General features: G+C 44.5%; 2 protein-coding genes across 4 annotated transcripts in view; one reads left to right on the top strand and one right to left on the bottom strand.

Moving 5' to 3' along the window:
- Window positions 1-12886, bottom strand: part of ADGRA3 (adhesion G protein-coupled receptor A3) — a 47181-nt gene extending 34295 nt beyond the window's left edge. Inside the window, exon 1 of the mRNA XM_035112025.2 lies at window positions 12438-12886. Within this exon, the coding sequence (XP_034967916.2) occupies window positions 12438-12688 (251 nt within the window). The 5' untranslated portion in view covers window positions 12689-12886. The remainder of the gene's footprint in view (window positions 1-12437) is intronic.
- Window positions 12887-12968: 82 nt separating this feature from the next.
- The window catches only part of LOC118083567 (cytosolic beta-glucosidase), a 99324-nt gene continuing 89243 nt past the window's right edge, over window positions 12969-23049 (top strand). The window contains exon 1 of one of the 3 annotated variants that reach the window (XM_060278946.1): window positions 12969-13046. The gene's annotated coding sequence lies outside the window, so the exon portion shown is untranslated. Of the gene's footprint in view, window positions 13073-23049 lie in introns of all 3 variants that reach the window. The other 2 variants (XM_060278945.1, XM_035112077.2) reach the window with 2 other exon arrangements.

Below are 23049 nucleotides of genomic sequence, written 5' to 3'. Positions count from 1 at the left end.
AAACAAACCACAAACCTCTAAACAGTTACAAAAATAACAAAACAATAGAAGTATCAGTAAAGAACAAGTATATAAAGGATTCAATATATGAAATAAAAGCTAACAATAGCCAAAAAGAGCTAAAACAGATGTAACTTCTATATGCAAACAGCTGGAGGACCAAGTTTGGCCATGCCTGGACGGAAGTGTTAAGCAAGAGCCCAAAAGAGTGCAGCATTTCTGTTGTCAATAGGAGGGGGGGGGGTTTCAAAGTGTAGATGCTGCCACACTAAAATATCAATTTCTTACAAGTGCAGAATGGGTCATATGTGGTAAGCTGTAACAGTGCCAGTTCTGCAGATAGCAAAGCAATACCACAAGTAAACTTGTCCCAAGCTGTTAAGGGCTCTTTATATCAACTCCTTGAATTTGGCCCAGTAGCAAAGAGGCAACCAGTGAGCAGAGGTGTCAAGAGGCTGACAGGGTCTCACTGTGCTGCAGCATTCTGTACTAACTGCTGCTTTTTATAAACACAATAAAAAAGAAAGCATTTAAACTATCTGGGGAAACATCTTGACTATTTTTGTAGGCAAGATCTACTGTATCCAGTTAACACGCACACAGTTTAATGTTAATTGGAGTTCAAATAATATTAACTAACACAAAACAGTATATAAAGACACTTGCAAATATGATATTGGTCACTCAGGAAGTACCCCCTTATGATACATACAAACACTGCAACATGTTTCATAGTCTGCCTATGTTCACCGTTTGTGATGCAACATAGGGACCAGCTGCTTAAAAGGGGGGAAATAATTCTGTATGACTGATAAGACTCCCGTGTGTGAATCAAACAGGCTTTTTGGATGCCAGCCATTATTAACAACAGTAAATACTTCCTATCATAATATGAAAGGTTATCCTAAGAGGATATGGTACCATCTGTACAATCATGAAATATCTTTCCTACAGAAAACAGTGGCCACACTGAAAGCTTTCTTGAAGTGTAAGTAAATATTTTTCTGGGGAAAGTTCCAGGGAAAATTGTGAAAGAAACATTCGACAAAGGAAAACCCTCAAAGAGTTGCACAGTATTGCTTTAAGCACCATCTGCAGATGTTCTGACAGTATAAACTGTTCTAAGCTCCGTCCTCTTTCAAGGTTACTTCTATATACTGTATAATATATTTTCAACAGATTGTTGCTGAACATTTCACCTTGTACAGCATTGAAGCCTCCAACCTGGGGGAAGGAGGGATTATACATCACACACTAAGAAAATGTATAAAGTAGAAGACTATTTCTTTTTAATGAGACCTTTGAAAACATACAAGATTCACGTTTTATTATCTGCATTTCATGAGCCAACTAAGTAGCAACTTTATGCTGAGGCTTTGCAGCAGTATGATTAATAGCATTAATGCAAGCAAATATTGACAGAGCATAATTAGATATAATTTTAAAATGTGGGGCCTATTTATTCCACTTTAATATTGCCTTTCCACCAAGCAGCTTAAGATGGTGTGTACAATTCCCTTGTTTTGCACTTTTAGCCTCAAAACCACCCTGCCCAACTACAAAGCCTAGTAGAGATGGGCTGAGATACAGTGACTAGCCCAAGTCAGTCAGCTTTCTGCCTGGCTCTGACTCTGCACTTGCCTCTGGCCTTTTGATTCTTATCTGTCTATTGTCTCTTGCCTTTTGTTCCTAGTTTACCTGATCCAATGTGAACTTAACACCAGTTGCATCCTGTCTAGAACCTAGGCCAAGACCTGACAAATCCAGACAGCCTGCTCAATTACAAAGGCAGAAAGTTCATTTAAATTAACTGGTAGTGTGTCAACTCAAAACAATCAAACCACAAACATCAAGTCTAGACAGCAGAATCCTGCCTCCTCATACCCCCCCCCAACCTTCTCCTGTTGGCTTCTTTCTTTTCGTAAGGCAAATAAACTGGCTTTTTTTAAAAACAAGTTTGAACAATTTACTGCCCATATATCAAACTTCTTGTTTGATCTTCTTGCAAACAAGAAGATCAAACCTATCCATTCTTAAGGAAATCAGCCCTGAGTGCTCCCTGGAAGGACAGATCCTGAAGCTGAGGCTCCAATACTTTGGCCACCTCATGAGAAGAGAAGAATCCTTGGAAAAGACCCTGATGTTGGGAAAGATTGAGGGCACTAGGAGAAGGGGACGACAGAGGACAAGATGGTTGGACAGTGTTCTCGAAGCTACGAACATGAGTTTGACCAAACTGCGGGAGGCAGTGCAAGACAGGAGTGCCTGGCGTGCTATGGTCCATGGGGTCACGAAGAGTCGGACACGACTAAACGACTAAACAACAAATATCAAACTTAAAAATAAAAAAATAAATGTACTCAAAGTAATTTTGGAGAACAGAAATGCAAATATGGTTTTATTACTACAATTACTACTGATATAAAGATTCTATAATGGAAAAATACTAACCATAATTGAATTACTGTATATGAATGGCTAGCATACACATAATATAGCTCTGGAAAGAAAAGTCTTGCATTTCTCAGTTTTGATAGTGGACTGTAGTTGGGGAAAGACAGGACTGTTAACACCATGAGATGCTGGAAAAACAAAATGAACTTTTCACTATATAGGCCCTATATAGGCACTATATATATATATATATATATATATATATACTACCCGTGTTTCTCCGAAAATAAGACACCGTCTTATACTTATTCTTCCTCAAAAAACCCCACTATGGCTTATTTTCAGGGGATGTCTTATTTTTTATTAAGTATGGTTCAGTTTAACCTACAAGGTTAAACTGCCTATCAGTATGGCTTATTCTTGGGGTATGGCTTATATTCATTGAATGCTTAAAAATCCTGCTATGGCTTATTTTATGGCTACGTCTTATTTTTGGAGAAACAGGGTATATAGGTAAGGATCTCTGACAGATATTTCCACCCTTAAAAGGTGGAGAGGTTGTCTTACTCTGGAAGGTAAACAGGAAGACTGGCTGGAAGACACAAAGCTGCAAAAAGGTGTATAAACAAGGGTTCTGCAGGTCACCCAGAGTATTTGGTTCCAGGCAAAACAAATGATGTTGCACTTAACAGATGCAGGTTAGAATCCACGTTCATTCACAAAGCTCAGAGCCAAGATAGATCACATAAAGGACTTGATGATTTTATGTTTATTTAGAAGTTGCCCTGTTATCCCCAAAATTAAGTTGAAACAACAGCAAGGTGTGTGTGCATGTGTGTGCGCGCACCCCCCCCTTCTATGATGTCTCCCCAAACTAAATTGCCCTCCATCCCTCCCTCCCGCTATCTGCCATCCTACAGGGAACATACAGGTTTGCGGGACTGAGAGCTTGAGTGCTGGCACAAATAGGCACCTTGTCCTCTTGCTAAAGCCTGAAGAAAAGTTGCATCAAGACTTGAGGAAAGCCCATTTGTGGCAAAGCTTCATGTCACCTCCCAAGGGCCACCAAATTCATCTTGCCTTTCCAATACCAGCAACTGCATTGCTTCACTTTCCTGGAATGCTGCTTTAGCCACTGGAGCAGCTGCAGTGGGATGTGGCATCATGCTGCGAACCTACTTCTATCCATATATTTTGGGTTGTTTTGTGAATGGATTTGTTATGAAGAGGAATTTAACACCATGCTGTTACAAATGTTCTGTCAATGTAAGTATTTATGTAAGTATTTCTGCTTGCCTGGTAGAACAATCTCCCCTCCGCTCCCCTCACACTGTTTAGATTCAATTTGGGGAGAGCAGGGGTACCCCCTCACTGTGCTAGCAGAAGTTTTTGAACAGGCTTTCACTAGTGGGAACAGTTAACTGATTCCAGACGGTGATGTGGAATCTATGTCCGCCTTTGGGCATAGCTCCTACCCCATCCCAAACCCCTGGTAGTTTTTGGGATTCCAAGCAACCCAATATCCCAGCAGGCCACATAATATCTAATAATGATAACACTTGATGGGGAAGTGGATGGCAAGAGTATCAAATGTCTTTACAAAGCATGCTGTTTTGTTTGTAATTATGCTATATATTTTTGTGTTTTTATATTGTAAACCGTCCTGTGATCCTTGGATGAAGGGTGGTATAGAAATTTAATAAATAAAATATAATCAAGTCAGCTAAGTAGAAAATAAGGAACTGAAGGGTGAATATTTTCAATTGTTGTTTCACAGAACAGTTTCCTGGTCATTTTTCAAATTCAAGAAGAAACTAGTAAAGCAGTGGCTGTTCAGTAATAAAACTGTTCATTTGTATATACGTATAAAATTTTAGTTTTCATTATTCTTTTAATGCAGTTTTTTTTGTTCTATGGGCTAGAGTTTGTAAGGTTTAAGAAACTTTCCATTTGTGTGGGGGGGGGGGGTAATGACTGAATTTTAAGTTGGAAAATACTGAAAAATGACAATCAAATTAAAATCTGTAGTTCATGGTATTGTTCCAACTAGATATTTGTCAGTCTTTATGAGAACCACATATCCAAGGTTAGAGAAAGTAGCCAACTATACATTTGAGGCTTTATATTTTTCAATCTTCCCGGTCAGGGAAGTTGCTTAGGGGACCCAGGTGGCGCTGTGGGCTAAACCACTGAGCCTAGGGCTTGCTGATCAGAAGGTCGGCGGTTCGAATCCCTGTGACGGGGTGAGCTTCCGTTGCTTGGTCCCAGCTCCTGCCAACCTAGCAGTTCGAAAGCACGTCAAAGTGCAAGTAGATAAATAGGAACCGCTACAGCGGGAAGGTAAACGGCGTTTCCATGTGCTGCTCTGGTTTGCCAGAAGCAGCTTTGTCATGCTGGCCACATGACCTGGAAGCTATACGCCGGCTCCCTCGGCCAATAATGCGAGATGAGCGCACAACCCCAGAGTCGGTCACGACTGGACCTAATGGTCAGGGGTCCCTTTACCTTTGCCTATTTTTCAATAGTGGTACTAGTGTTTTTGAATATCCTCCCTGCTGGCATAGAGAAGACCTCACCTGTACTGGCAATCTGCAGACTCTTAAAGGTGCATCTGTTTAGGTGAGTGTTCCCTTTCCCTTGATCTTCCTGATCCAACTGTTATACCTGATCTTGTTTTAGTGTTTTGATGCATTTCTTTTAATTGTGTGTTTTAAATACATATGGCTTTTATAATTGATTTTATTCTTGTAAACCGCTCATCGTATTTTTTTCGCTCCATAGGACGCACCTAGTTTTTAGCGGAGGAGGGGTTCCGGTTTCCGCCTGCAGGAATGGCGGACCTGTTTTCCATCTCTCTGACCTTCGTAAGGAATTTGGCGGTTGCTAGGGGAGTAAATGGCAACCCCCTACCCTCTCCGGGGGTTACGGAGAGGGGCCGCTGGCCCGCGATGCCCCCAGACCCACTCCGACTGTTTTTGGAGTGGGGGGAGCTTGGGCTGAGCACTTACGACGGCCAGGACTCCCGGACGCTAATCTGCATGGCGGGGATTTCCATGGTTAAAGAAGATAATTAGGCTTAAATCTATGGACATACTTCAGAAGGAGGGGAAGAAGCGCTGTTTACTGCTGAGAATTTTAAGCTGCTGAGTGAGAGGAGTTAAAGAATGTACGGCATCTGGAAGAAGGATTGATGGGGACGGAGCGATAAGGGAAGCAAGTTTTTATTTTTTCTTCATATTGTTGCCTCGTACCTTCCCGGACGCGATGTCCTGGCTTGTTTGGAGTGAAAGAGAAGCAAAAGACTGTGTGAGTTGAACTTCATAGCTGTTGTTACTGAGCATATTTCTTAAAGATGTGAAGTTGCCGATGAGAAAAGCCCCCCCCTAGTCAGACGGAAGGAGCTCTGGATGCGTTCGGAGGATTTATGAGCTGTGACGCACTTTAAATTGGAGCAGCGACCTGAAGCTAAGTTCAGCTATAGGGCAAGGAGATCCATTAATTTACCAAGAGTTCATGGTTGGATGTTTGGGTCTCCTGCCTGAAAAAGCTGTAAATTCTATAAAGATAAATAAATCGTAAATCTTCATGGCTATGAGAGAAAATGAAAGTGATTTGAGCCTTTCAAGATGACGCTGCTACTTCGTCGCAACAGGGAGCTCCACTAAGAAGATTTATGGGGAGGCTGGACTGATTAACTCACACAGGAGAAAGAACATCTGTGAAACTTCGTTTGATATTTATCTCAGCAGCTGGAACAATCGGATGAAAGTGGAAAACACCTATGTGACTGTAAGGGGAAGATTTGGAATATTATGAGCTTGGAGGACGATTTGAACTTTAGAAATAAGACGGCAGTGGACAGTTGCGAGGAATTCCCAATTTCTTGAAGCATGGGAACCCAAAAATAAATTATTCAGATGATTTGGCATAACATTCGGTTTGATTGATATATATATGTGTATAATTTGAAATATTGAATGTGATATAATTGGTTTTAATTGGAAAATTAATAAAAATATTTTTTTAAAAAAAAAATTAATAAAAAATATTTTTTTTTTTTTTAAAAATAGTTTTTAGCGGAGGAAAACAAGAAAAAAAATATTTTGCTTTCTTGAATTGTCTTAGGCATAGCAGCCAACTCCTACCAGTAGAGGCCTAGGTGCCTCCCCCCCCTTAAATATTTGAGGAAACTTATTTTACAAAGGGGGAAAGCTCCATTTTTTTTAGGATCAGCTCCAAGTTGTGCAGCTTTTTTTGCAAATGGGAACAGCCCCATTTGGGGCGGGGGGGTCAGCTCAGAGTTGTGCATCTTTTTTGCAAAGGGGTTTTTTATGGGGTTCAACTTACAGTTCTGCAGCTTCTCTAGGAAAGGGACCCATTTCTACAGTTTCCAGACAGATAATCTAATCAGCCAGTCACATGTCTCCCTCTGCAGACAACAATTGAGGCCTAGGCAAGGGGCCAGAGGAGTCCGGAAGGGAACTAGCTCCCTTATCTCCCTCCCCATCTCTTGCAATCAGCTGCTGAGCAGGTTCCTTTCTCTTTCCCTCTTGTTAGCCTTTAGCTCTTTCTTTTTTTTCTTTTTTTAAAAAAGCACGATCTGCCTTTAGCCCCTGGGCAATTTGGCTCCAGGGACCACACACTCGCTCCATAAGACGCACAGACATTTCCTCTTACTTTTTAGGAGGAAAAAAGTGTGTCTTATGGAATGAAAAATATGGTAGTAGCCATTCTGTCGTGCAAGTGATGTATAAATTAATTAATTAAAAATAAATGAAAAACTCTCACAGCCCTAATTAGGGCTGGTACTCAACTTGACTACAAAAAAACTGTTTGCCACCTCTGCAACTTGATCTTTTGGAGTGGCTGGAGATGGTTCTTTCACAATAGCTGCTTTGTTAGATCAATCCCAAGAGTCCTTCAATTTCCTGCAGCAGCTAACCAAATACTTTTCAGAAGCTTACACAGTACGATGGTGGGAAGTATCCAGTTGTTTGTCTCCACCATACAGTACTCCGGGAATATGGATTGTAATCTAGCCACTGGCAGATCTATTCTTTCTGAATTTGTCAAATCCCCCGTTTTAGAGCCATTCAAGCTTGCGGCTTTCACTATATCCTGTGACAATGAACTTCCTTAGTTAATTATATGTTATATGAAATACTTCCTTCTGTCTTTCCTGTACCTACTGTCAAACAATTCCATTTGATGTCTCACATTCTATTATTCAGAGAGAAACTCATTCACACTACACCATTCCTTCTTTCCCAGTACAGTATATTACAAGCCTTAACAGTCATGTGATCACCTAAAAGTTGTGTCCTGTAAAGCATTACCAAAGTAGCAGGAACACTTGCCAGAACTGACAAAGAAATCCATCCTCTAGACAATCCTATAAACAAGTGGCAGTCTTTCCCAATTCTGAACAAGTTACACACACCATATATATTCCAAATGTACCTCTCGCTCAGGAGCTGATTTTATTAGTAGCGTGAAGAAACATAGGCATTAACTTAAAGGCCTAGTAGTTCATAGCATTCACTCCAAAACCATTTTTATTACAGTGCCATTTTCCTCCTGCCATAAAGAAGAGTTACACTTAACACAACCAACCTTTCAACATAAATGACCAATACAATGCCTGTATCAATTATTGGGTGCCATATTGCAGTCAGGCAAATAAGGTGAGCTTTGTATTTTTCTGCCACAAGTATCTAGCAACATGCACCAAATGTTGCCATTACTACAGTGTTAAATTTGGCCAAATTTCAAATTGGCATGAAATGTAATTTCAGATGTAATGGACACAGAAATCTCTTTCTGCATGATTTATGGAGATTCTTTGATACAGAACTTACATCGTTCTGCATAGAACATAAAAATTAGCTGCCAAGAGCTACATCACTATTATTTTACTTCATATGCCACCTCCCCATGCCTGCCAAGTCCCCTCAACACACATGTATAAGATGCAAATTCCAAGTTGATATTCTGGTAGTCACTGTAATGAATAGATCTGTAAAGGTTACCAGAGTGCTAAAATGTTGCTTATATATAACTGCTATAACTTCAAACATTTCCAATAGCTCCTGACTTTTCTTTGGTTATGGAATAATATCCCATACTGCCTCTTTGAAATGGATCTTGCACTTAAAAAATAATAATTTGAATAGTTAGTCTAATCAACATGTTTTAAAATAATCCTTACTGTGATGTAACAGGTATATAGCCTAGACAAGGTCTCTTTAGCCTTTACAGACCCAGGACCTACTTTTAACCCAAATGTGCATTTGAGGACCCAATTCTTAATCTTTTACCATATATTTACATACTGGTAGTGTTCCTGTTGTGACCCACCTTGGAACAGGCTGTGACCCACTAGAGGGTCCTGATCCACCAGTTGAAGACCAGTGGCATAAGCAATGTTTATAAAATTGACAAAACCTTAGCATGCATATTTCCCCATTTATCTTTCTTATCCTAAAACTTACCAATAGTTTTTTAAAAATGCATAACAATAGCATTTGTTGTTCTTAATTAAGATAGTTAATATACTCCTAACCAATCAAACATTTTAAACCTCATAAATCTGGGATATATTGGAATTATTCTGATTATTCTAAGTACTGTATTGGGGTTGTCTCCTTTATTTTAGCCTCAGAACAATGCTGCGAGATAGTTAGATATATTATATCCATTATGCTGTGATACTTAAATGTTCAGAGAGTATCCATTTGAGTTCTGGATGTTGGTGGCAAACCAAAGAAGACTGGTGATCACCATCATACCCTTTTGGTAAGCTACCAAACATTCTAGTCCAGGCATCCCCAAACTGCGGCCCTCCAGATGTTTTGGCCTACAACTCCCATGATCCCTAGCTAACAGGACCAGTGGTCAGGGAATATGGGAATTGTAGTCCAAAACATATGGAGGGCCGAAGTTTGGGGATGCCTGTTCTAGTCACACATTTATCTTCAGCTGGTAGATTGGGGCAAACAGGGGGATTGTGCTCTAACATTAAGTGAGTCACACCAGTGGCATCTCTGTTTATTTGCTTTTCTTTTTTAACTGAAAAGATGGTGAAAGAAAGGAGAAAATGGGAAACAGAAACAAGACAAAGGTATATATGGCAATATATTGATACCACACAGGTGTCTTCATTGTATTCTTTTTGGTGCCTGCTGAAGACATTCTTTATTTAGACACGCCTACCCAGATATTAACAGGGACGCGGGTGGCGCTGTGGGTTAAACCACAGAGTCTAGGGCTTGCCAATCAGAAGGTCAGCGGTTCGAATCCCTGCAACAGGGTGAGCTCCCATTACTCGGTCCCAGCTCCTGCCAACCTAGCAGTTTGAAAGCATGTCAAAGTGCAAGTAGATAAATAGGTACCGCTACAGCGGGGAGGTAAACAGTGTTTCCATGTGCTGCCAGAAGTGACTTAGTCATGCTGGCCACATGACCTGGAAGCTGTACGCCGGCTCCCTCGGCCAATAACACGAGATGAATGCCGCAACCCCAGAGTCGTTCATGACTGGAATTAACTGTCAGGGGTCCTTTACCTTTACCTTACCCAGATATTTAGAAAAAACAGTAGTAAAAGTTTAAATTTGTTTTAGTCCATTTCTATTGCATTTTTAACTATTTGCATGTTTCAAATTACGGTTGAAAAAATGTTTTTGGTTGATTTTTTAATTCTTTTCTTTTTGTAAACAGCTTTGAGAGGCTCCCACCACCACCACAATCAAGTGCTATATAAATTATACACACTAACTAAAATAAAATAATATTTTTTTAAAATGAACAAAAGGCTGCTGGATGGTAATTTTGGTCAGATTCAGCAGAGGAAAAGGCTTTCTTAGATGTAGGTACCTGCAGTAAAGCCAGTATTTCCCAAAAAACACTGTGGGTGGGGTGTGAATTGGGAGGGAGGGAGGAAAGAAGTTGTTGTTATTTACTTTATTTTCAAAGTGCATGTGCGAAAGAGTGTTACTGCACCATTTACTACAGGGAGACCAGGCATCTTCCATACATCCCTTTTCCTGTATGCTGCCTTTCCATAATGAGAAACCATGCTCAAGTGGGAAGTGGGAAGGAAGACGTTGTTATCAGTATTTACTTCATTTATAAAGTGCTTGCATGAAAAAGCATTATTACACTGTGTGACAAAAAAACAATTATGAGGGGGAGACCAGGACACATCACTTTATCTGTATGCCACCTTTCCATAGCTAAAATGCCATGCTATGGTGTGAGGCGGAAGGAGGGACGGAAAGATGGTGTTATGGGGTTGTGCAAAATATGGTGTTATGGGGTTGTGAGAAGGAGCACTATTACACAAAGTGACAAAAAAAAACAATTAAGAGAGGGACACAGGACATCTTCCACACATCCTAGGGTTGCCATATTTTGAAGAGACCCACAATTGTTATTTTTATTTTTTGGACCCCTGACCGTTAGGTCCAGTCGCGGACGACTCTGGGGTTGCAGCGCTCATTTCGCTTTACTAGCCGAGGGAGCCGGCGTACAGCTTCCAGGTCATGTGGCCAGCATGACTAAGCTGCTTCCGACGATCCAGAGCAGCGCTCGGAAATGCCATTTACCTTCCTGCCGGAGCGGTACCTATTTATCTACTTGCACTTTGACGTGCTTTTGAACCGCTAAGGTAAGTTGGCAGGAGCAGGGACCGAGCAACGGGAGCTCACCCCGTCGCGGGGATTCAAACCGCTGACCTTCTGATCAGCAAGTCCACATAGGGGAGGATGAAAGTCCAGGAGATTCCTTGGAATAATGTTTTTTATGATAGATGTTTGATGTATCTCTGTTAAAGTTGAAAAATCATGTGTGTGTGTGTGTGTGTGTATGTATGTAAAAGGTAGGACACCGCTGGATGGGTAAGGCCAGTCAAAGGCAACTATGGGGTTGCGGCTTTCATTTTGCTTTCAGGCCAAGGGAGCCAGCATTTGTCCACAGACAGCTTTCCGGGTCATGTGGCCAGCAGGACTGCTTCTGGTGCAGGCCATGCTTCTGGTGCAACGGAACACTGTGACGGAAGCCAGAGCACACAGAAACGCTGTTTACCTTCCCACTGTAGTGCTACCTATTTATCTACTTCCACTGGCATGCTCTCGAACTGCTAGGTTGGTAGGAGCTGGGGCAGAGCTCCCCTCCTTTGCGAGGATTCTGATCTGCAAGCCCAAGAGGCTCAGTGGTTTAGACTACAGCGCCACCCACATCCATACATATATACTGTATATATATATATATATATATATATATATATATGAATGAAGGTGGTGTTATAGGGGGTGGGTAGGCAAACTAAAGCCCGGGGGCAGGATCTGGCCCAGTCGCTTTCTAAATCTGGCCCACAGATGGTTCTGAAATCAGCATGTTTTTACATGAGTAGAATGTGTGCTTTTATTTAAAATGCATCCATGGGTTATTTGTGGGGCACAGGAATTCGTTCATTTATTTTCCCCCAAAATATAGTCCCCCCCCCCCGCCCCCAAGGTCTAAGGGACAGTGGACCGGCCCCCTGCTGAAAAAGTTTGCTGACCCCTGTTATATAGGGGTTGTGCGTTATTAGCTGAGCGAGGGGAGGGGAAAAAACCAATCACGAAAGGGAGACGGGGCATCTTCCACACACACAATCACCCCACCACCTTTTTATCTGCACGCCGCCTTTGGCACAGCCCGAAACCACGCTGAAAAGGCGGCATGAAGGGGAGTGGGAAAGAATCATAAACAATGAGCCAAACACACGGGGGGGGGGGAGCACGGCCGAACTGAGCACTACGGAGAGAAGGAGAAGAAAACAACAACAACAACAACAACAACAACAACACAGTATATAATAATAATAATAATAATAATAATAATAATAGATTTTAAAACTTGCAACAACAACAACAACAACAACAACAACAACAACACAGTATATAATAATAGATTTTAAAAGTTGTCTCCATCGCAAGGACCAAATCCCACTCCAAGCGGACCCCGGCTCTCCCCAAACCCATTTCCTCGGCGTCGCTTACTCACAGGGTGACCGTCCTGTTGGGGAGACCGCCGGGGTCCGGGACACGGGCCAGAGCCAGGCTGCTGCAGACCACCTTCCCTCCGACTCCAACTCCCGCTTCGGCCGGCGGAGAAGCCTTGCTCCTGAGGCGGCCTCCGCCTCCTCCTCCTCCGCCGTCCTGTTTGCAGCCTTCGGGCAGCCCTGAGGAGCCTCCGCCTCGCACCAGCGCCAGCGCCGCCGCCAGCAGCACCAGCGGAGCTCCCCGGCTCGCCATGGCCGCCTCCCTCGAGCGGGGGGGGGGGACGGACCCGCGGCCGCCGCTCCCCCGCCGCCCCGGCGAGGGAGCGAGCGAGGCCTAGCGGCGCGGCAACCCGGCCGGGGCCGCCATGAAGGGATTGAACCAAGGAGTCGGCGCCAACAGCCGCTCAGACGACGCGCCGCGGCCGAACCGAATCGGCACACACACACTCACACACCCCACCTCACGCACGACGCCACGCCCAGCGCGCGGGCAGCAGGGCGCATGCGCGAGCGAGGAGGACGCCGAGCACGCGCGGTGAGGCGCCCTGAAGCCGCCGCGGGTGCCCTGGATCTGAGCAAGGAAGGGCAGGAGAAACCAGAAGTTTTTCCAGGTTGGAATGATGGGGTGTGTTTTTTGGTGTGCTTTCGTTCCAGTTTTGCAATTCCGTTTCTGGGCTGCTCTTAGCGAAGGGTGCGGGTTGGTTTCCGCTGGTGGGTTTTTGTTTTTAAGGGTTTTCAAAACTGTTTGCTTTTATGTATTAACTTTGTATTGTTGCAATTTGGAGTTTATCTAGGCCTTTCTTAGCGGAGGTTGTGCGGGTTGGTTGTCGCCCATGGAAATTTTTAAAGGGTTTTCGAAACTCGTGTTTGTTTGTTAAATTTGTATACCTCCCTTCACCTGAAGATCTCAGAGCAGTGCATTGCATAAAAATACAAAATAAAAACATAAAATAAATAAGAAGGAAAGAAGGAAACAAACCCATAACCCTCGTTTCCCGCAAATAAGTTTTGCAGCTTGTCCATAGGTGGTGTTATATAGCCTTTTAAACTCCCGGTGTGTGTGTGTGTGTGTGTGTGTGCGCGCGCGCGCGCACACACACACACATCATTCTTTTTTGTTCGTTACTATATTGGCGCAGCAACAAAACCACTAGCATATTTGCAAAGGTAGGCAGGGTCAGGTATGTTGAGATTCCTGCATTGCAAGGCTTGGACTAAATGACCCTTGGGGTGCTTCCGGCTCTACAACTCTGTGATTCTGTACATTTTTATGTTTTTCTATTGTAAACCACACCATGACCCTCAGATGAATGGCGGGTATAGAAATTTAATAAATAAAATTATAGTCTTTTGTTATGTTGTCCTTCTCCCCTCTTGATGTGTCATTTCCTCTCTTTCCCTCCCCCTTTTTTATTACCGTATTTCCCTTCTTTCTTTTCCACAAGAATCATAGAATTGTAGAGTTGGAAGGGACTCCAAGGGTCATCTAGTGCAACCCCCAAAATCTCAGCTGGATGATACATGGTATTCAAACTCTGCATGAAAACCCCCAAGGAAGCACAGCCCATCACCTTCCGAGGGAGTCTGTTCCACTGCCAGACACCTCTTAACTGTCAGAAAGTTCTTCCTGATGTTTACCTGGAATCTCCTTTCTTGTAATTTAAATCCATTGGTTCTCATCATACCCTCTAGAGCAGGAGAAAACAAGCTTGCTCCATCCTCCATGGCTATCATATTGCCTCTCAGTCTTCTCCTGTCCAGGCTAAACATACCCAATTCTCTCAACTATTCCTCATAAGGCTTGGTTTCAAGACCCTTTTATCATCTTGGTCGCCCTCCTCTGCAAACATTGCAGCTGTTTAAGGGTGCTTGATGTATTATGGTTTTGCTACACATTGTTGCAACAGAATAGTAGTTACAGTATATTCCTGCGTAAGACTACTTTTTAACCCAGGAAAATCTTCTCAAAAGTCAGGGGTCGTCTTATACGCTGGGTCGTATTTCTTATACAGTGAGTATATCCCAAACTCTATATTTTAACTGGAAAAGTTGGGGGTCGTCTTATACGCCCAGTCGTCTTGTACGCCGGAATATAAAGGTAAAGGTAAAGGGACCCCTGACCATTAGGTCCAGTCGTGACCGACTCTAGGGTTGCACGCTCATCTCGCATTATTGGCCGAGGGGGCCGGCGTATAGCTTCCAGGTCATGTGGCCAGCATGACAAAGCCACTTCTGGCAAACCAGAGCAGCACATGGAAACGCCGTTTACCTTCCCGCTGTAGCAGTTCCTATTTATCTACAGTGGTGCCTCGCTTAACAAATGCCCTGCTTAATGAAATTTCCGCTTAACGAAAGGTTTTTTCTAGTGGAGGTTGCCTCACTAGACGAATTTGTTTTATGAAAAATTCGTCTAGCGAATCGCGGTTTCCCATAGGAATGCATTGAAATTCAATTAATGCGTTCCTATGGGCAAAAAAATAAAAAAAAATCCAATGCATTCCTACGGGATTTGCTAGACGAATTTTTCGTTATAAGAAACGACCCGTGGAACGAATTAAATTCGTCTAGCGAGGCACCACTGTACTTGCATTTTGATGTGCTTTCGAACTTCTAGGTTGGCAGGAGCTGGGACCAAGCAATGGGAGCTCACCCCGTCACAGGGATTCGAACCGCCGACCTTCTGATCAGCAAGCCCTAGGCTCAGTGGTTTAACCCACAGCGCCACGGACGTTTTAATAATAATAATAATAATAATAATAATAATAATAATAATAATACAGTGGTACCTCAGAAGTCGAATGGAATCCGTCCTGGAAGTCTGTTCGACTTCCAAAACGTTCGGAAACCAAGGCACATCTTCCGATTGGCTGCAGGAAGCTCCTGCAGCCAATTGGAAGCCGCAGAAGTCGCGTCGGACGTTTGGGTTCCAAAGAACTTTCGCAAACCGGGACACTCACTTTTCGGGTTTGCGGCGTTCAGGAGCCAAATCAACTCGCAAGGCGTTCAGGATCCAAGGTACGACTGTAATACATGCATACATACTATTGAATTATATATCCTCGATTACAGTTTGTGTTGTTTTTATGTACAACCTGCAAGTTATAAAAATCTAACCAAGACAATTAAAATGAAAGATAAGACGCTATGTATGTAGCAAATATGAAAAAAATATTTTACTATATTATGATTGTTATTTTTCACAATACAGGCATTATGGAGTACTTGGGTGGAGAATCCTATTAATTATCCTTGAGCTCAGGAGGCGTGAATGGTTGCTTTATGCATGATAAATCTGTAAAGAATGTCTATAAGCCCTCAATAAAATTGTAAATAGTTGCGGTTCCTGCCCTGGCTTTGATGTTCCAGTTCCCCCCAACGGAGGCATGTTGTAGCAGGCACTGATGTTGGCCCGTTGGGGAAGGGAAAAAAACGTAATATGAATCCAAGCTGGAATAGTAACACAATAACTTTATTACAGTCAATTAAAAATCACAAAGAATCGAGATAGCATATAAGTTTAACAGAACTCGTCGGGCTCAGCGTGAAATGCTAAAAGTGGAGGAGAGAAAACTACTTTGCTGGTTGAAAATAGTTTAGTGTATGTTGTTAAGTCCACTCCATGGGTGGTGGTGGTGGGGAGAATAGGGTGGGCAAGTGCCCCCATACAAGGAGTTTGGGGGGGCATTGCTGGGCTTACGATATCCTAACCTGTGGACTGCAATTCCCCACCTAGAAATATACTTTGTTCCTTCTGTGGCCACAGGCGTAGCTAAGGAGGGCCGGGAATGGGCCCAGATCCACAAAAATTGTTGAAATGCATTAAAAGTAATCAATGGAGGTTCCGCCCCCCCCCCTCCCAGAAGCCTGCCTTCCCTATAATGTCCTCTTCGGGGGTATTTTTACCTGTGATTTCCCTTAGGAAATTTTCCCTTAGGAAATCTTCTTAAAGGTAAAGGGACCCCTGACAGTTTGGTCCAGTCACGGACGACTCTGGGGTTGCGGCGCGCATCTCGCTTTATTGGCTGAGGGAGCTGGGGTACAGCTTCCGGGCCATGTGGCCAGCATGACTAAGCCGCTTCTGGCGAACCAGAGCAGCGCACGGAAATGCTGTTTACCTTCCCGCTGTAGCGGTACCTATTTATCTACTTGCACTTGACGTGCTTTTGAACTGCTAGGTTGGCAGGAGCAGGGACCGAGCAACGGGAGCCCACCCCGTCGCAGGGATTCGAACTGCCGACCTTGGCTCAGTGGTTTAGACCACAGCGCCACCCGCGTCCTGTGGGACTTAATCCTGAGTAAAAAAAAATACTTCAGGGTTATACTACATGACTGAAATCTTATGCATGCTTACCCGGGCTTTTGGGTACACATTGGCCTGTGCTGGCCTTTTCACACATTTCATTGTTCCCTGTGCACGGTACACTTGGGGTTTTGTCAAGCTTTTTAATGTGTAATGTTTTATTATGTTTTTATATATGTTGGAAGCTGCCCAGAGTGTCTGGGGCAACCCAGTCAAATGGGTGAGGTGCAAATAATAAAATTCTTATTATAAAACTATAAACTATTGGTATGAGAAAGAGCGTCTGGGAAAAATGGGTGTCATGCAGGTACACCCATCAAAGAACTATTAAATTGTATAAGGCTCCATGCTGAACATACAATCCCCATTAGTTGCTGGGCAGTGTTTGGAAGAGCCCCAACACTTCATCAAATGAGAAGTACTGTATAGAGGAAGAGTGCATTTGCCGTTCCTAGCAGATTTCTGTCCACTATTCATACTTATTCATTAACTGTGGATTCTACTTAACATATACTATGAGATTTAACATGCAATAGGACTAGGTTTGTTTGTAGCGCATTTGTGTGAGATCATTTGCCAGGTTTTTATAGCCGTATGGGGACCACAGAAAATTTAATATAATTAGCATGCATAAGAGACCAGCCACCCCATGCCTTGTTAGAAATTGAATAGATTCTGTAGTCATCTGTAATGTCTGGTTATGCATTGAGTGAAGTCAATGTTTCACTCCCTGCAATTATTGCAATATAAAGGCAAGGGACCTTTATAAATGGGAGACAAATCTCAAAGTAATATTTTTGTTTAAATTCTGTTTCAAAGTTTTAACAAGCACATCAAAAGTAGGCCCCTGTTTGGTCTATTGGAGCAAAATTAAATTACAATAAAAGAATCTAAAAGTTAAATGTTTTAATGTTGATCTTTTATCATTTTTTATAGGGAAGGTTTTAATGTTTGATCTTTTATCATTTTTTTAATGTTCTGTTGGGAGCTGCCCAGAGTGGCTGGGGAAACCCAGCCAGATGGGTGTGGTATGAATAATTTCTTCTACTTCTTCTTCTTCTACTTCTTCTTCTTCTTCTTCTTCTTCTTCTTCTTCCTCTTCCTCTTCCTCTTCCTCTTCCTCTTCCTCTTCCTCTTCCTCTTCTTCATAAAGTTCATCAAAACCAATCAATGTCCACAATGCAGTATGTGGGCTTTCAAGTTTCACTGAAGTTTTCCTCAGGCTTAGGGTTTCTGTTTTTTTATTTCCTTTGCTTCTGTCCCTTATTTAAAAAGTATACATATTTACTAATGTCTTATAAAAGCTACAAAGTTAAAAATGAATAACAAACGGAGCGACCTTCTGACAGTAACCTTTCTGGCATACAGAAATTCAGCAGATAAAAACTTCCTTTTGGTATGGAAGAGTGATGGGGAAAGCCTTTTAACCTGTTGGATTTTTGTGCTAGCATTTTTCTTTTAAGGTGCATTGTCTTTCCCGCCCCGGGTAGGTTATATTTTTCTTGCAGACAATCCAATTGCTTGCTGAAATTGAGCATTTGTAGCAGAAAATTATATCAGGCTTCAATCCTAGACACATTTACTAGGGAGTAAGATCTGCTTCTGATTAAATTTACTGCCCATGCATAATATGGTGATTTATTTTGACTGCAGTCTGATACTCACTTTTCTGGAAGCAAGTCCCATTGACATGCAGAATTGCACTGTAAGTTGGCATAATCAGTAACTGGTCTTCCAGTTCCAGATACAGGGGGTTGGACTAGATGACCCTCAGGGAACCTTCCAACTCTAGAATTCTTCGATTCTATGAAAAAAAAGTGTGTGTGCTTGCAGAAAGAGGAGGGGTTTTGTTTTGTTTTTTCTTCAGCCCTACCCTCCACCACCCATCAGTTTAAAGACAAAAAAGATAGATGGTTTTCAGTTGTCTGTTTATATTTTTCGGGGGGGGGGGGGGCCTGGCAGCACTTCAAACCCTCAGACATCTTTAGGGCAGGGAGAGATAAACAGAAGCTCACTTATCTTCTCAGGAAATTTCAACCTGTTTCCCCCTTATTTTAGCTCTTCTAACTTTCTTTCATCAAGTCTGGTTTCCTTGCCTGTGTACATGATATCCAGGCATCACCAATAGCTCACTTCAAAGACTCTTTTTTTGTTATGTTTTCCTCCCTTGAAGGGAATTTGAAGTTGTCATTCCAGCAAGGAAAGGATAAAAGTCCTGTACTTATGAAGGACCGTTCTTCAGTTGTTAGCATTAAACAGTACAGTGGTACCTCAGTTTAAGTACACAATTGGTTCCGGAAGTCTGTACTTAACCTGAAGCGTACTTAACCTGAAGCGAACTTTCCCATTGAAAGTAATGGAAAGTGAATTAATCCGTTCCAGATGGGTCCGCGGAGTACTCAACCTGAAGCGTACTTGACCCAAAGTATGAGTGTAATTGGTTCTGGAAGTCTGTACTTAACCTGAAGCGAACTTTCCCATTGAAAGTAATGGAAAGTGGATTAATCCGTTCCAGACGGGTCCGCAGAGTACTTAAACTGAAAGTACTCAAACCGAGGAGTACTTAAACCGAGGTATGACTGTATATGAGCCAGTGTGGTGCGGTGCCTGCAGTGTTGGACTTGAACGCGCAACAAATGCCATGCCACTGGATGAATCGCTCTCAACCAAATCTACCTTGCAGGGCTGTTGTCAAGATAAAATGGGATAAACCTGAAACATGCCACCTTGTTTGCAGCAAACGCTTTCTGGTTTAACGATTCTGGAATACAGGCTGCCCTGTATCAATTTTTATCACGGCTACCGTGTTTCTCACATTATAAGTCATGTCTTATATTAATTTTTTCCTGAAAAAAACACAGCATGGCTTATTTTCAAGGGATGTCTTAATTAAAAAATAAGTACCGGTACCGGTATCTGTGCAGACGACAGACCTGCTCCCACCGGGTCTTCGCGCGCGGCAGGCAGAGGCTGCAGCCGGGTCCTGGGGCTGCGCGCGCGGCAGGCAGAGGCTGCAGCCGGGTCCTGGGGCTGCGCGCGCGGCAGGCAGAGGCTGCAGCCGGGTCCTGGGGCTGCGCGCGCGGCAGGCAGAGGCTGCAGCCGGGTCCTGGGGCTGCGCGCGCGGCAGGCAGAGGCTGCAGCCGGGTCCTGGGGCTGCGCGCGCGGCAGGCAGAGGCTGCAGCCGGGTCCTGGGGCTGCGCGCGCGGCAGGCAGAGGCTGCAGCCGGGTCCTGGGGCTGCGCGCGCGGCAGGCAGAGGCTGCAGCCGGGTCCTGGGGCTGCGCGCGCGGCAGGCAGAGGCTGCAGCCGGGTCCTGGGGCTGCGCGCGCGGCAGGCAGAGGCTGCAGCCGGGTCCTGGGGCTGCACGCGCGGCAGGCAGAGGCTGCAGCCGGGTACTGGGGCTGCGCGCGCTGCGCGCTGAGGCTGCAGCCGGGTCCCGGGTGTCCGTGCGCAAAGGCTACAGCCGGGTTCTGGGGCTGCACGCGCTGCGCGCTGAGGCTGCAGCCAGGTCTCGGGGGTTAACGCGGCAGCAGCAACCCTTCTTTGCCACAGACCTTCTTCCACCACCCGGTACGGCTTATTTTCGAGGTATGCCTTATATTTTTCCACCTCAGGAAAATCCTGCCATGCCTTATTTTGTAGGGATGCCTTAAAATATGAGAAACACGGTACCTCTGTGGGGCGCTGGCTTCCCCGCAAATCTGCTCTGGTTTACAAAGATGTCTGCAAACATGACATGAAGGTTGGCGACATTTAACCCTTCTGTGTGGGAATCCCTTGCAGACGACCGCAGAGGCGGACAGTCAAGTTGTGCTTCCACATAGCCTCCAAAATTTCTCCGATGAAAATGGGGTGTTAAGATGCTGTCAGCGGCTCCAGGCTGGTTGCCCAGGAAAGTATAGAGACAAGGAACAGTCCTTTTTTATTTCAGTCTTTACAGAGAGAGGCTATAGAACTCAGCCTCTTGGATAATGGCGTTGTCCTGAGTGATTCTCTACCCCCCCCCATCTCTCCCACTTCCTCATTCGTCATTCTCATCACCTCTATGGGTGTCACTAAGTGCCCTCTGTCTTTGAGCTGTTTTTTTGGCTCTTCCATGATTTCCCTGTTTCCCCCCTCATCTGCCTCTGAGCTGCGACCTCCCTCAAACCCCTGTTGTAAATCTATACTGTCTTCCTCCTCCCAGGAAGGGTCAGGATGGGGAGGTCTCCACCATAGGGACATCCTACTCCATAATAATAATAATTTTATTATTTATACCCCACACATCTTACTGGGTTGCCACAGCCATTCTGGGCAGCTTCCAACATACATAAAAAACATTTTAAAAAACCAAACATTAAAAAAACCTTCCCTATATGGGGCTGCCTTCCGGTATCTCCTAAAGTTTTATAGTTACTTAAGTACAGTGGTGCCTCGCTAGACGAATGCCCTGTAAGATGAATTTTTCGCTTAACGAATAGGTTTTTGCCTCGCAAGACGACGAGGTTTTCTATGGCCGCCGCTTTGTCTTGCGAAGCGTGGCCATTAAAACCTCCGATCACAAAACCTATTTGCAAAAGGCATTCATCTAGCAAAAGGGGAACCAGCTGTAGCAAGGAAAGAAGGCAAAGGAAGATCAGCTGAGAGGCGCTGACAGCTGTCAGCGCCTCTCAGCTGATCTTCCTTTGCCTTCTTCCAGTGCTGCAGCTGGTTCCCCTTTGTTTTCCACTGGTCTCTGCCGGTTGCCCCGAGCAGTGAGGGGCAACCAGCAGAGACCAGCGGAACACTAGCGCGGAAAGAAGGCAAAGGTCTTTCCCCGCCTCGTGTCCGATCCAGGCGGGAGGCGGCGGCAAGGAGAAGAGTTTCTCCCCCCGCCGCCTCTCGCCTTGCACAACCGGCATGGAGCGCAGTTTCGGAGGTCTCGGGGGAGGCAGGCAAGATGCGGCGGCATGGGGCTTGGCAGAGGTGGGGGAAAGGCGCAGGATCATTCCTTCGCCTTTCCCCTACCCCGCCCGACAGAGCCGGATCCAACGAAGCTTCTGAAGCTTCGTCTGATCCGGCTCTGTCGTTGGCAGCAGCGGCGCTTGCTCTCTTGGCTCAGGGAAGTGCCTGCCTGCCTTCCCCGAGCCAAGAGAGCAAGCGCCGCCGCCGCCGCCAGTTCCCCCCAGAGCCCATAGGAACGCATTAATTGACTTTTAATGCATTCCTATGGGAAACGGTGCCTCGCTAGACGAAATTTTTGTAGGACGAATTGAGTCCTGGAACAAATTAATTTCGTCTAGCAAGGCACCACTGTATCTATAAATGCTGTGGTCTAAATGACTAAGCCTAGGGCTTGCCGATCAGAAGGTCGGCAGTTCAAATCCCTGCAACGGGGTGAGCTCCCATTGCTCAGTCCCAGCTCCTGCCAACCTAGCAGTTCGAAAGCACATCAAAGTGCAAGTAGATACCGTAAGTAGATAAATAGGTACTGCTCCAGCGGGAATGTAAACGGCATTTCCGTGTGCTGCTCTGGTTCGCCAGAAGCGGCTTAGTCATGCTGGCCACATGATCCGGAAGCTGTAAGCCGGCTCCCTTGGCCAGTAAAGCGAGATGAGCGCCACAACCCCAGTTGTCCGCAACTGGACTTAACGGTCAGGGGTCCCTTTACCTTACCTGGCTTGGGGGTTGGATAACTCCATACCCTCCAACATTTCTCCGATGAAAATAGGGACATCCTAAGGAAATGTGGGACATTCTGGAGTGAGATCAGAAACTGGGACAACTTCTGTAAATCTGGGACTGTCTCTGGAAAATAGGAACACTTGAAGGGTCTGCATCCATAGCAGTGACCAGAGGAGGGATGTCTGCTGGGAAGAGCGCAGAGAGGATAACACCATGTGTTAGCACAACTGGACACCAGTGGCAGACTTTGGGCTCTCAAATTTCAGCTAAAATTCTGGGTCCCTCACCTCCCTCGCTCCGTTCTACAGCATTATTTTGGTTCTACAGCATTGTTTTGGCATCCCCTTCAGTGTGGCCCCCAGTGTTACTGCACTGGTTGAGCTACCCTAAAACTGTTTCTGTGGACACCTTCTCATGCCCCATCTGCAATAAAGCATTCTCTCCTTTATCGGTCTCTACAGCCACAGTAGGCGCTGTAGCGGTAACTCTCCGACGGTTTTACTTTACCCGCAAAGGCGCACTCTTCCATTGTCTCCTGAGAGAGATGGATGCCAACTCAAATGAAAAAGCTCTGTCTAGAATTCCCCACTCTATGCAAGTCCACTCCAAAGTAAGGGTTTGAGAGGGTTATTCACAAATTAGTAGCCAGGAGATTTTCGTTAGTTGCTTT

Source organism: Zootoca vivipara, chromosome 9, assembly GCF_963506605.1.
Source record: "Zootoca vivipara chromosome 9, rZooViv1.1, whole genome shotgun sequence".
NCBI lineage: Eukaryota > Metazoa > Chordata > Lepidosauria > Squamata > Lacertidae > Zootoca > Zootoca vivipara.
Note: the sequence above shows the minus strand (reverse complement) of the source record. Positions and strands in the feature narration are given on the sequence as shown.